Raw genomic sequence first — 14577 nt, 5'->3', positions numbered from 1 at the left:
TTACAGTATTGATATACAAAATCCATAAAAACAACCAATGCTGATAGGCAGGGGAGAGACAAAGATGGGTACACGCTCTTCATGTGAAGGTTTGTGCTTCATCAATACCACAAAAGGATGCAGTCCACACACACACTATATATATATATATATATATATATATATATATATATATATATATATATATATATATATATATATATCATCATTGAATAGAAAAACAGGTGTGCATAATCAAATAATTTACTGCAATCAGTACCACAAAGATGTGCAGTGAGGATGTATAGTCATCCCATTCACAAGTGACTCTCAAATAGGCCCCTGCACAAAAATAGGGCTCATAGTGTAGTTATATTCTCAAATAAAAAAACTGACAAAAAATCAAAAGGCAGCAAATTGCACACTTAAGTCTGTAAAGATGTCTGCCGTTACAGGGGGGGGGGGGGCGTATACCACCACCAACAATAGTGGCGTGGCATGCACTGTGCATTGGAGGAACACATACCGACCCTTGGGGTCTAACACCACCCGTTCGCAGGAGAAAGGGAGACCCTTCCGCACTAGAATGGATACCCCCCGTGCATAGCTAGAGTAGGTGGAATGGAAACCATGCATAACCCAACATTTCTTCAATGCCATAACCTTTGAACCCAAGAGATGCGTTTCCTGCAGACATAAAATATGGGGGTTGTATGCCTTAAGGAAATCAAACAATAAAGCCCTCTTAAATTTAGAGTTTAACCCCCGAACATTCCATGAAATACACTTTACCACAGACATGTTAAAGCTTTAAATACAATGGGACACAGGGCGGATCAAGTGACAGTGACCCAGACAGGGCGCAGGCGGGGGCAGAGAGAGGGCCAGAAACCCACACACACAAGCACACAACACACAACACCACATGCAGGAAATCAGTCACACTCCAAAACATACACATCTTAGACAGCAACCCATTACAATTAACCCCTGCCAGACCCCCAAAAAAACACGGGGCTGGCTTTAACCCCGAACTACCTGTGGACACAGGGAACATGGCCCGCCGCAGGCAAGCCAGCAAGCGAGGTAGGAACAGTCAATGTTCACTTGACTGACATAAACGTATTTCAAACAGAACGGTTATAGGCTAAATAATAGCAGCACAGTCACCTTGAGGAGACCTTAGTCCTCTTGTCACGGTGAGTATCTGAAAAACCTCCTGCCCCGGAGGCACTCTGGTGGAGCGGAGTTCAACAAAAGAAAAACCCCAAGGGGGGCTATCCCAGGTAAGAAAAACGAATGTATGAAAAATAAAACAATAAAAGTAGAGGAATCACCCATCGGATGCCCTGTCAGACGCACGGCCAGGCTGGTGCAGGGATTCAAACCAGGATAAGGCGTTGGCAGGGGTTTGGAAGAAATTCACCTGGCCCTGGTGTACCACTCTCAACGTAGCAGGAAACAGCATAGAATACTGGATGGTCTTCTCCCTCAGCTTCTGCTTGACATGCTGGTATTTGGCTCTCGAGGCACGGACAGCAGGGGAGTAGTCCGGGAAGAGGGACACCGAGGCGTTGTTGATCTTTAGGCTCCCCTTAATCCGGGCAGCCCTCAGGATAGAGTCCCGGTCCCTGTAATTAAGGAGGCGCATTACCATAGTACGAGGGGGGCCTCCGGCAGGCAGCGGCCTGCCCGGCACTCTGTGGGCCCGTTCCAGGACAAAACAGGGGGATAGGCAGTCCTTCCCAAATTCCTGGGTAAACCAGCTCTCCAGGAAAGCTACCGGGTCGGACCCCTTGACCCGCTCAGGAAGGCCCACCAAGCGCAGGTTGTTTCTGCGTAAACGATTCTCCAAATCGTCCATTTTGTCCTCTAGTGAGCGAATTTTTACACCCTGGGCTTTAACAGTAGGAAGGACGGGGCCCACAGTATCCTCCAGGTCACTGATACGGCACTCTGTCTCCTTAACGCGGTCCCGCATCTTGTGCATGTCCTGGCGCATAATGGTAATGTCCAGCTTAAGTTCCTCCATCTTTCCCATAGTGTCTGCATGGTTTACCTTCATTAACTTGAGGACCTCCAGCAGCGTAGGCTCCGGCTCCGGGCCTTCCTCCAGGCCATCCTCGCTGGGCGACCCAGGGGCAGGCAGCGCTGGCGTGGTGGAGGACCTGGGAGAGGGTGGGGGAGATGTTTCCGGATCATCTGCAAACAACTCCGGCGTGGATGCCAGAGAGGAGAGTGGCGCGATGCTGCGGCGGCCATCATGGCCGGAGCGCGTGGTGACATTCATCCTGGCCGCGGGCTGTTTTTTCCTCTTTCCCATCCACCAGACTCCTCCGAAAAGTATCCCAGGGGGTCCCCCGAGGGATTAGCAAGGTTATCCGTCGGTGTATAAGGGCAGGATGGCAGGATGGTGCAGGATTGTACAGAGGGATCTCGGAGCTGCTAGGAAAGACGTCCGCTTACATGCCGCTCCAGGCCTGAATCAAAATAAAAAATGAAAAGAAAAATGTTCAGGATGTGTGTGGTTCAGTGCTTTGAAGAGTTTCAGGGGGAATAGGTTTTCAGTCACGATGGGGATGACACTCAACTAGTGGAGGCCCCCTTTAGACTACGCTCCGATTTCTATCCCATCAACTCTAGGGGCAAAAGTTTGAATTTCTTCCAAAATGTTGATGAAAGTGACCTTACAAGATTTGCCTTACATTCTAGTAATAGAGGCTACATACACAATGATACCCTCCATAGGCGTACACAGGGGGTGTGTCAGGTATGTCTGGACACACCTTAATCACCACGTGCAATACCAATTTCCCCTACCGCCTGGGCTTCCTGCATGTTGGCCCCCTGTATCACAGTGCTGCTGGCTTCTCTCTTTTCCTCTCCCCCTGACTACTGCCCGGATGAAGAGTGGGGAAGGGGTTAGTAAATATGTAATTTACTGGCGCCTTTCTTTTATAAATAAACACAATGAATAACAAACACTGACTGTGTTCATAACAGAAGCATAGTAAACTATATTGTTTACTATGCTTCAATTTGCAAATGAACAGGAAGCCACTCAGCACAGAGCGCTTCCCATTCATTCACTGTTCTTAAGCTGCAGAGCTGCAGAGCAAGGCATGTGCGTTTGAGCTTTGTGGCGAACACCCTAATGTAATAGGCTGGGCAAACCTATGATAACCTCACATTAGAAGAGCGTGATGCATTCAAATCTTTAAGCATTGATAAATCCATAGTAATAATGAGTTCAGACAAAGGGGGCTTAGTCGTGGTTCAAGATGCCATAGTATATAAGAGACCAATTATCTGATGTTAATTCGTACTGCAAATTAAAGAGTGACTCTACTTTCAATTATATGAATACACTAAGTGAGCTTATAAGCAAGGGGGTTTAACTGAGAAGTACTATCTTTAAAGGAGAGAGAGATTATGGTGCCTGCTTGCCCCATAATGCCTATCTTCCATCACCTTGCAAAGACCCATAAGGGGCTTACTCCATTAACTGGGCACCCCATAATTGCAAGGATTGTGTCCTTGAATAAACAACTTGGGTTTTGGGTAGACTGTCATTTACAGCCTATAGTTAAAAAGCTCCCAAGTTTTTTAAGAGACACAAAGCTGATTTTGAAAATATAGGATGATGTTATTTTGGAACCTGGAGATGTGTGGATTGTGTGTGATGTCTCCAGCCTTTATTCTTCTATACCCCATGTCTTAGGTTTGAGAATAGTATGTTTTTAACTAGATCTTTATAGTAGATACTCCTTGATACACAAAGAGTATATTTTGGTATGTCTCGATTATTTGTTGACCCACAATTTTTTCTCCTTTTGACAGTGTTTTCTATCTCACAAGGTATGGAGCTGCCATAGGAGCTCGATTTTCACCCTCTATCTCCAAACTCTATATGGGATGGTGGGAGAGGGTGTGCATATTTGGAGATATGAATCCCTTTCGCCCAAATATCAAAATGTACCGTCGATATATAGACAATTTGTTATTTATCTCTTTGGGAGGTATCGATAGTTTTGATAATCTTTTAGATTACTTTAATGATAATGAGTTGAATCTACGATTCAGCGGACAGATGAGCATTGAATCCATTCCTTTCTTGGATGTCTCCCTTTCAGGCAGATATGGCAGGGTGGTTTCCAGTTTTTATAGGAAAACCCTGTCAGGGAATACGCTTCTCCATGCTGATTCTGGACATCGCCATCATGTGGCATACTGTATTTGCTGGCGTATAAGACTACCTTTTACACTTAAAAAAACTGGCCAAAAAGCAGGGGTTGTCTTATACGCCGGGTCAGCTGCTCGGATGCCTGCTGGATGTGCGGTAATACTGTATGTAGCTTCGGCTACATACAGTATCTACCGATTAGCCAATCCCGGTGAGTGATGTATTCAAATGAATACAGAGCCTGCTTGGATTGGGGTAACAACCTCTGCCAATCCGAGTGCCTAAATACAGTAGCCTGCTCGGATTGGCTTTGAGAGTCAGAGAAGCATGGGCTGATGATGTTACAGCCTCTGCCAATCCAAGCAGGCTTTGTATTCATTAGTAGAATACATTGCTCGCCGTGATTGGCTTCAGTTCCAGCAAGAATGAAGAAGAATATGACTCCAGAAGAAAGAAATATGAAGCATCGGAATAGGGGTCGTCTTATACGGTTAATACAGGCAAAGAATCTTTAAAAAACTGTAAAATTAGGGGGTCGTCTTATACGCCCGGTCACCTTATACGCCGGCAAATACAGTACCTATGGGGCAATTCATACAGGAAAATGAATGAAAGATTCTATTCACGTGTGTACAGCAGGGATACAGTTCATAGAGCAGCAGACACTGTAGGTACAATTCAGAGGAGTGCTCTTTTAAAAGAGAAGTATGCTTTTTTTTACAGTTTCATATTTACCTAGGTGGATGCCGCATCGGCCCGATCTGGAAAGTAAAACCGTCCAGAGCTTAAGTGGTTAAATCCTATGGGACTCGCCCCAATACTGCGCTGTGGGTTTGGTGCAATTTGAAAAGTCCTGCATGCTAGATCTTTGGTGTGCTTTTGTGTACAGCTCCCTATTGAAAAGAATGGAAAATACAACAATAACGCACCTTTATTTGTGTCTATGGTGTATTTTGTGCATGCTGGGAGTCAGGCACCCAGAAAACACACTGGAAACACACTAGAAATGCATATCTAATTTTGAATGCATTTTTGTCAACGGACCAGTGTGAAAGCACCCTTAAAGTGCTGCCACAACTATGAGGAATAGTCAGTATACACAAACTATGCCAAAACCGTTTTTTTCATTCAAATTACGGTACTCGTGTTTGTGCAATATTGTAAAGAAACATTTTGGCATCTGCTTGTTTCCTTGATACCATGACACAGAACACAATTATGTATTGCTGCAGGTGACCTTCACATTATGTTCTTTCAACAAAGATTATTATATAAATGGTACTCACTTTGAGGTCGTGGCCGAAACAAGATCGTAAAAGTGGAAAAACAATTACTTTCACTTTCTGCTTCTGATTTATTATTTCTGCTTGGCTTAATTTATTTACAAACTATGCAGCATGTAGCTGAGCAAAAAGTGTGAGCAATCTGCCTGATCCACTGATCACAGGTGCAATACCTTGCAGGCAGATTTGGCAAAAAAATAATAAATGCACATTTTTTTTTGCTGCGATATGTGTATTTAATTTTTTTTTTTTTTAAAAGGTTGACATAATCTTTAACATAGCAGACTTCTAGAATATACTGGTTTTCTTTGTCAGCATTATGCATTTCTGCATTTAGGAACATTGGGCCAGATCCTCAAAAAACGGGCTTAACTTAAATATGCCAATTTAAGTTACACCGCCGCAAAATATCTACCTAAGTGCCCGATCCACAAAGCACTTACCTAGAAATTTTGAGTGGAGTAACTTAAATCGGGCCGGCGCAAGGCGTTCCTCATCATCAGGGGGCGAATCCCATTTAAATGAGGCGCGCTCCCGCGCCGGCTGTACTGCGCATGCTCGTGACGTCATTTTCCCGACGGGCATAGCGCGAAATTACGTTACGTCGGGCTTTGTGGATCGCGACGGGTCAATAAAGTTGCGTCGTGAAAAAAAAAAGATACGGCGACAAAAAAAAAATTCAAAATCGAAAAAAAAGCGCGGCGCGAGGAAGAAGGGTCTGCTTTTACATGGTGTAAACAGTTTACACTTTGTAAAAGCAGCCCTAATTTTGCACTTGCAAAATAAAACTTACGGCGACAAAACGAAGCATAATAGCTTCGTGGATCGCCGTAAGTCCTAATTTGCATACCCGAAGCGGCATTTCGACGCAAAATGCCCCCAGCGGCGGATGCGGTACTGCATCCTAAGATCCGGCAGTGTAATTCAATTACACATGCCGGATCTTCGTCCTAACTATGGAAAACTGATTCTGTGGATCAGTTCCATAGTTAGGACAAGGGATACGATGGAGTAACAGCAGTTACTCCGTCGTATCTCTTTTGAGGATCTGGCCCATTGTGTTCCAAACCACTAAGGCAACATCAAAGAGATAAAAGATCATTTAATTTCAGCACCCTTTAAAAAAAAAAAAAATATGAAATTAACTAGGAAGGCCTAACTATAAAGTAAGAAAAACTTAAAAAAAATATAATAAAACAAACGTCACTATAAACTTAAACTACTTTAAAAGTGGACAGTAACAGTAGGGCAGATGGTGGTGTCAGTAAAGCAGTGGACAGTGACAGTAGGGCAGTGGATGGTTTCGGTAGGGAAGGGGATGGTGTCAGTAGATCAGTGGATAGTGTCAATCTGTAGAGCAGTGGACATGTCAGTGGGGCAGTGGACTTTATCAGTGGGGCAGAGGTAGGTGTCAGCAGGACAAAGACTGGTAAAATTAGTGCAGTGGACGGTGTCAGTAGTTTATTTTTATTATTATTATTTTTTTTAAGTGATTTTTTACAATATTATTTCTATGATTTTTACAAGCTTTTTACGGGGCTTTGGTGAAATATCAGGGGTCTCATGTCTAAACAGACCCCTAATGTCTCACTTTTGAAACCGAGAAAGGGACTGAGGACAGAGATTCCACAATCCCTTTCTCTGCAGCCTCGGCTACACTGGACAGTAATTAAATGAGAAGTGCCCTGTGCTTATTGTTCAATCACAACAGTTATGAATAAACACAGTAATTGATTTTTACAAGCTTTTTAGGGGGCTTTGGTGAAATATCAGGGGTCTAATGTCTAAACAGACCCCTAATGTCTCACTTTTGAAACAGAGAAAGGGACTGAGGACAGATATTTCCCAGTCCCTTTCTCTGCAGCCTCAGATGCACTGGACAGTAATTAATTGGGAAGAGCTCTGTGCTTCCTGTTCAATCTCAACAGTTATGAATGAACACAGTGAGTGATCAGTACATATCACTCACTGTGTTCATTCAAAACAGAAAAGGGTTGGTAAATTACATATTTATTGGCCCCCCTTCCCTACTCTCCATCTTGAAACTTTCCATGCAACAGCAGAGAGGAGGGAAGCTGGCAGCACTGCAGGGAGTGGGTACGCATTAGAGCACATTAGGAGGGAAGAGCAGCCGAAATATGAGGAACAGGGACAGGAGGGGCGGCATTTACTGTGACTGATTCTCTTTCCTCCTGTAGCAAAATGCAATAGGGAGAGTGAAGAGGTAGCTTTCAGGGACGAAAGAAGGAAAACAGTAAATGCCATCCCTGATGGTCCTTCTGTCCAGGTTGGGGGGTCAGCAAGAAAGGATCACAGTTTATCCGTCACCTACCCTCAATCAATGGATTGTCAACCCCCCAAACTAAGAGATACAAGAATATACATCTGACAAAGAAACCTAATATTTTTCCAAAGCTTCTTTATTGTGTATGTACTGTAAATTAATTTGTTTTCAGTATGTTTGCCATCATGCTTCACTCTATACCATTTTCATAAACAAGTCAATTTGTACTCCTCCTGTAAAGTTTTTTACTTGGAGATCCTGCCACTAGCAGCACTTCCTGTTGCAGTTTTTTAAGCCTGCTGTGCAAGAGCTTTAATTTAGCCATTAGGCTGCCTATCCTATCATAGTTAAGCAGCCAAGTAAAGAAGCGTACACTAGACCTTGAAACCATGCTGGTTTCCAAACCAGGAATTTATTTGGGGAGGGAGAGGAGCGAATCAGTCGCCTTTACATTTCAATCTTACATTGGGCATTTGGTTACAAGAGGGAAACCCAAAAGATGACTTTTCTGTGTGACTTGTACCATAATTATTCAGCAATGGAATAGAAATAGAAAACCTACCAAGCCAGATTGCTAATCTCCTATAAAAACTGTGTGATCATGAACTTTCCTATGCCGCTATAAATGAACTTTTGTAAAGTTAAAAATGTATTTTTTTGTAAAGTTAAAAATTTATTTTTTGTAAAGTTAAAAATTTATTTTTTGTAAAGTTAAACTTGTATATCTGTTTTAATTGATTTTTCAGGTGGTAAACGTCCTCCGGCTGCCCAGGCTGCTAGACCTGGTCCTCCCGCAAACCAAAGCTCCAACCTACAGTCTGCCCAGCAAGGTATAATACTATTGACCATACACAATAGATGGACCATGACAGAATGAGGAACTATGCATGACTGTCATATTTTTAGAAGTAACATTATATAATTAGCAAAGCAGTTCTCTTATAATTATGAAGATTTAAAAGGGTTGTAAAGGTTTGTTTTTTATTTTCTAAATAGGTTCTTTTAAGCTAGTGCATTGTTGGTTCACTTAACCTTTCTTTCGATTTCCCTTCTAAATGTTTTTTGTCTTTGTTTTCTTTGTCTGAATTTCTCACTTCATGTTCCTCCTCAGTAAGTTGTTCTGGCTGACTAACCCCCAGCCAGATGATGGGGGAAAGCTTATTGAGGAGAAACAGGAGGTGAGAAATTCAGACAAAGAAAGAAAAAACATTTAGAAGGGAAATCGAAGGAAAAGGTAAGTGAACCAACAATGCACTAGCTTAAAGGAACCAATTTAGAAAATAAAAAACGAACCTCGTTAACCACTTAACCCCCGGACCATATCGCTGGTCAAAGACCAGAGCACTTTTTGCGATTCGGCACGGCGTCGCTTTAACTGACAATTGCGTGGTCATGCGACGTGGCTTCCAAACAAAATTGGCGTCCTTTTTTTCCCACAAATAGAGCTTTCTTTTGGTGGTATTTGATCACCTCTTTTTAGTTTTTGCGCTATAAACAAAAACAGAGCGACAATTTTGAAAAAAATATATATTTTTAACTTTTTGCTATAATAAATATCCCCCAAAAATATATAAACATTTTTTTTTTTTTCAGTTTAGGCCGATACGTATTCTTCAACATATTTTTCATAAAAAAAATCGTAATAAACGTTTATTGATTGGTTTGCGCAAAAGTTATAGCGTTTACAAAATAGGGGGTAGTTTTATGGCATTTTTATTAATATTTTTTTTTTACTAGTAATGGCGGCGATCATCGATTTTTTTGTACTGCGACATTATGGCGGACACTTCGGACACTTTTGACACATTTTTGGGACCATTGCCATTTTTATAGCGATCAGTGCTATAAAAATGCATTGGATTACTATAAAAATGCCACCGGCAGGGAAGGGGTTAACACTAGGGGGCGGGGAAGGGGTTAAGTATGTTCCCTGGGTGTGTTCTAACTGTAGGGGGGGTGGCCTCACTAGGGGAAATGACTGATCGCTGTTCATACATTGTATGAACAGATGGTCAGGCATTTCTCCCCTGACAGGACCGATCGCCTCGTCTGTTTCCTATTTAACAATGTAAAGTTTTCAGGAGTCAACCAACTGTTGCCTACCATTGCCTACCATGTTGGGATCCTAAACTGTTGTATTTGTACTACTAAATATAGATCATGTCTTACGGTTTGGGGAGCCCAACAATTGGTTTTGGGACCAAATTTAGGTTATTGGACCCCTGTTTTCACCTAGCATGTAGACAGTCCAAGATTTATTTAATAAAGCAGTGTAGAAAGTACTAATTATGTACTATGTGTTGTAATCCCATAGCGATTTATTAATTTACAGCATCATTACAGTAGCAAGTATAATATGAATTGTGATTAGTTTCTAGGGTCTATAGCACTTAGTCAATTTACTAAGAGTTAAATAACGCTGAAATAAATGTGGAAAAAAAACAAATGCGGAAACAAGTGTGCAAATGTTCAATTCACCAATACTGCGGTGAAGTTTCAATAATGTGGTAATATGCGCTTATTCTTATGCAGTAATTTATCGCATTGAGCTGGTTGCTAAGGAGTGGGCCCAGAAGCTGGCTGCCACATCCTTAACAACAGATGACTGTTGTTCCCCACTGACAGCTGAATGTAAAGAAAACATGCCAGCAATGAAAAATTCGGAGAAAAAACAGATACCAGACCAGACCTGTTCCCGAGCATGCAGCCTGGCAGGTCAGAAAAAGGAGGGGACAAGCGAGTGCCCCCCCCCCCCCATTCCTGAACCATACTAGGCCACATGCCCTCAACATGGGGGTGCTTTGGGGCAGGGGTTACTCCTTAGCAACCAGCTATTGTGGGGGGAGGGGGGGGGACTCCCACGCTGTTTCTGACAAATACCACACGTGATCCTGCCAGCAAAACCCTGGTGATAAATATTGCATATTTTTTTATTTTTTATTTGTGAACTGCATTTAAGAGCTTACCGCATGTTTTTTTTTTTGGCGATATTTACTGGCAAATTTTTCATTTTGTATAATCATTTTTTTGTTGTTGTGAATTTGACTTTTCTTAACGCATTCCATGATTTATGGATACAAGTTAAATGACCGTGTTGCGGTAAACATTAGTGAATTCACCCCTTAGCACCTTCTAATGCATGATTAAGTAGGGTTTATTCCTTTACCTTTTCCCAAGGTGTATACAGTATGTACACATGTATTTCTATGCTGTGTTCTGCTTTTTAATAGCAACCTTAAAAAAAAGTTTGTATGTGCTCACCAATGTATATATCTGCCGTGGGCATTATTAAACTATGCAGTATTGGCAGTACTGTTTTTTAATAATTTATTTTGAAATATGAAGATTTGAGTGCTTTCAATAACCTTTTCTTTCAGCTAGTGGAAGATCAGCACCAAGGCCAGCTCCCGGTGGTAGATTTCCCGAGGGTCAAGGTGACAATGTTGTGTTTTCAATATTCTCTGGCGCATGTAGATAAGATGGTGCACCATAAGACTTCACGCACACCGGCATATAAAAAATATTTGTTTCTACGCTTGGTCTTTCTGCCAGTAGCTGGCAGAAAAATCCAGAGTAAATAATGTCCCTTTGTTGTTTTGTCCCTTTATGCTTGTTTACAGGTGTATGGTGTTTAGAATCATATGTACATAAGTACATAAACTCATTTTATTAGATGGAATATCAATTTATTTTAGCCACTATATTAAATGTGCTTGTTTATAAGCGTATGTGCATAAATTATACCAGTAAGCTCCTCTCTAAATTCTTTGTAGGTTCAGTGCTTTTTTATCAGACATGTGTGGTTCATTTCGTTCCAAATGAATATTCAGACACATTTTTCGTAATTCAGAGATTCGGATATATCCGAATACCTGAATTACAATATAAACACATTTTACAGAATGCTCCGAATAACGTAACGAAATTCATCCGAATTTCTGAAATTCGAACTGAAATTCGAATTGAATTTTACATTGAGCTACAGTCGAAAGACAAAGACTGTGGGCCTGATTCTCAAAAGAGATACGCAGACTTAACTGCTGTTCAGCCTGCTTATCTCTGTGCCTAACTTTGGAAACGATTCTCAAAAGGCTTTTTCCAAAGTTAGGCAGAAAATCTGACATGTGTAAGACACTTACACGGTCAGATTTTAGGATGCAGTACCGCATCCGCCACTGGGGGCATTTCTCATTGAAATGCAGCTTTGCGTATGCAAATGAGGACTTAAGCAGATTTTCAAAGCATTTCATCACTGTGATTTCTGCGTAAGTTCCGAATTTGCCTGCGCAAAACTAGGGCTGGTTTTATAATGTGGAAAGTTAGTCACACATTGTAAAGGCCCATTCCAGCGACGGCATTTGGTATGCATTCCCGAGGGAGAACTCCACGGCAATTTTAAAATTCAAAACCGGCATGGGTTCCCCCCCAGGAGCATACCAGGCCCTTAGGTCTGGTATGGGTTGTAAGGAGACCCCCCCACGCCGAAAAATTGACGTAGGGGGTCCCCCTACAATCCATACCAGACCCGTATCCAAAGCACGCTACCCGGCCGGTCAGGAAGGGAGTAGGGACGAGCGAGCGCCCCCCCCCCTCCTGAGCCGTGCCAGGCCGCATGCCCTCAACATGGGGGGGTCGGGTGCTCTGGGGCAGGGGGGCGCACTGCGGGCCCCCCCACCCCAGAGCACCCTGTCCCCATGTTGATGAGGACAGGACCTCTTCCCGACAACCCTTGCCGTTGGTTGTCGGGGTCTGCGGGCGGGGGCTTATCGGAATCTGGGAGTCCCCTTTAATAAGGGGGCCCCCAGATACCGGCCCCCCACCCTAAGTGAATGGATATGGGGTACATCGTACCCCTATCCATTCACCTGGAGGCAAAAAGTAAAAGTTAGTAAACACACAACACAAGGCTTTTTAAAATAATTTATTATTCTGCTCCGGATGCCCCCCCTGTCTTCTTTATTAGCTCTATTTCCAGGGGGGCTTCTTCTTCCGCTCTCCGGGGGTCTTCCACTCTCCGGGGGTCTTCTTCCACTCTCTGGGGGGGGCTTCTTCTTCCGCTCTCCGGGGGGGGGCTTCTCCGCTCTCCGGGGGGCTTCTTCCATCTTCTCCCCTCTTCCGCTGTTGACTCGGCGAACCCCGGTTCTTCTCCAGCTGTCCGGTGCCTTCTTCTTCAGCGCTGGCTGCCTGCTATGTTTGTGTGTTAGCTCAATTAGTAACAGGCAGCCGGCGCGGTCTTCTGTGACGTCAGGGTCTTCTGTTCTTCTCCCCTCTTCCGATGTTGACTCGTCGCATCTTGTCGCTGTAATGATGGAAGCGCGCCTTGCATCCCATTTATATAGGCATCACCGTCCCATCATGCTCCGGTAGGTACCCACGTGGTGGGTGCCTACCCACATGCACCCACCACATGGGTACCTGCCGGAGCATGATGGGACGGTGATGCCTATATAAATGGGATGCAAGGCGCGCTTCCATCATTACAGCGACAAGATGCGACGAGTCAACATCGGAAGAGGGGAGAAGAACAGAAGACCCTGACGTCACAGAAGACCGCGCCGGCTGCCTGTTACTAATTGAGCTAACACACAAACATAGCAGGCAGCCAGCGCTGAAGAAGAAGGCACCGGACAGCTGGAGAAGAACCGGGGTTCGCCGAGTCAACAGCGGAAGAGGGGAGAAGATGGAAGAAGCCCCCCGGAGAGCGGAGAAGCCCCCCCCGGAGAGCGGAAGAAGAAGCCCCCCCGGAGAGTGGAAGAAGACCCCCGGAGAGTGGAAGACCCCCGGAGAGCGGAAGAAGAAGCCCCCCCTGGAAATAGAGCTAATAAAGAAGACAGGGGGGGCATCCGGAGCAGAATAATAAATTATTTTAAAAAGCCTTGTGTTGTGTGTTTACTAACTTTTACTTTTTGCCTCCAGGTGAATGGATAGGGGTACGATGTACCCCATATCCATTCACTTAGGGTGGGGGGCCGGTATCTGGGGGCCCCCTTATTAAAGGGGACTCCCAGATTCCGATAAGCCCCCGCCCGCAGACCCCGACAACCAACGGCAAGGGTTGTCGGGAAGAGGTCCTGTCCTCATCAACATGGGGACAGGGTGCTCTGGGGTGGGGGGGCCCGCAGTGCGCCCCCCTGCCCCAGAGCACCCGACCCCCCCATGTTGAGGGCATGCGGCCTGGCACGGCTCAGGAGGGGGGGGCGCTCGCTCGTCCCCACTCCCTTCCTGACCGGCCGGGTAGCGTGCTTTGGATACGGGTCTGGTATGGATTGTAGGGGGACCCCCTACGTCGATTTTTCGGCGTGGGGGGGTCTCCTTACAACCCATACCAGACCCAAGGGCCTGGTATGCTCCTGGGGGGGGAACCCATGCCGGTTTTTTCTTTGAAAATTGGCATGGAGTTCTCCCTCTCAGGAATGCATGCTGAGCGACGCTGTCATTTTTTTTATAATTATTTGTTTTCCCGGCGCGTCTTTTTTTTTTCACCCGTCGCAACTTTAGTGTCCCGTCGAAATTCTCAAAGCCGCCCGGCGTTAATTACGTTCGCGCGCTGCACGTCGGGAAAATGACGTCACACGCATGCGCAGTACGGCCGGCGCGGGAGCGCGCCTCATTTAAATTTTAAACGCCCCCAGGAGAGGAGGACCGCCTTACGACGGCGGCACTTAAGTTACACGGCCTGAAATTTCTAGGTAAGTGCTTTGACGATCGGGCACTTAGGTAGAAATTTTAAGTCAGTGTAACTTAACTGCTGAAATTTAAGTTAGGCAGGGTTTTTGAGAATTTGGCCCAGTGTGTGGTGTTAGAGTACCATTTCGAAATGACGTTGTTTTTGTTAAGCCAAAGGTGAT

At 44.4% G+C, this 14577-nt stretch overlaps 1 protein-coding gene across 2 annotated transcripts in view; it reads left to right on the top strand.

Annotated features, from left to right (window-relative positions):
- RPH3A (rabphilin 3A) overlaps nucleotides 1-14577 on the top strand; it is a 373169-nt gene that overhangs the window by 290354 nt on the left and 68238 nt on the right. For both annotated transcript variants that reach the window (XM_040346131.1, XM_040346123.1), the window contains 2 exons: nucleotides 8476-8559; nucleotides 11107-11163. In XM_040346131.1, the coding sequence (XP_040202065.1) occupies nucleotides 8476-8559; nucleotides 11107-11163 (141 nt within the window). The remainder of the gene's footprint in view (nucleotides 1-8475; nucleotides 8560-11106; nucleotides 11164-14577) is intronic.

This window comes from Rana temporaria, chromosome 1 (assembly GCF_905171775.1).
Source record: "Rana temporaria chromosome 1, aRanTem1.1, whole genome shotgun sequence".
Classification (NCBI taxonomy): domain Eukaryota; kingdom Metazoa; phylum Chordata; class Amphibia; order Anura; family Ranidae; genus Rana; species Rana temporaria.
Note: the sequence above shows the minus strand (reverse complement) of the source record. Positions and strands in the feature narration are given on the sequence as shown.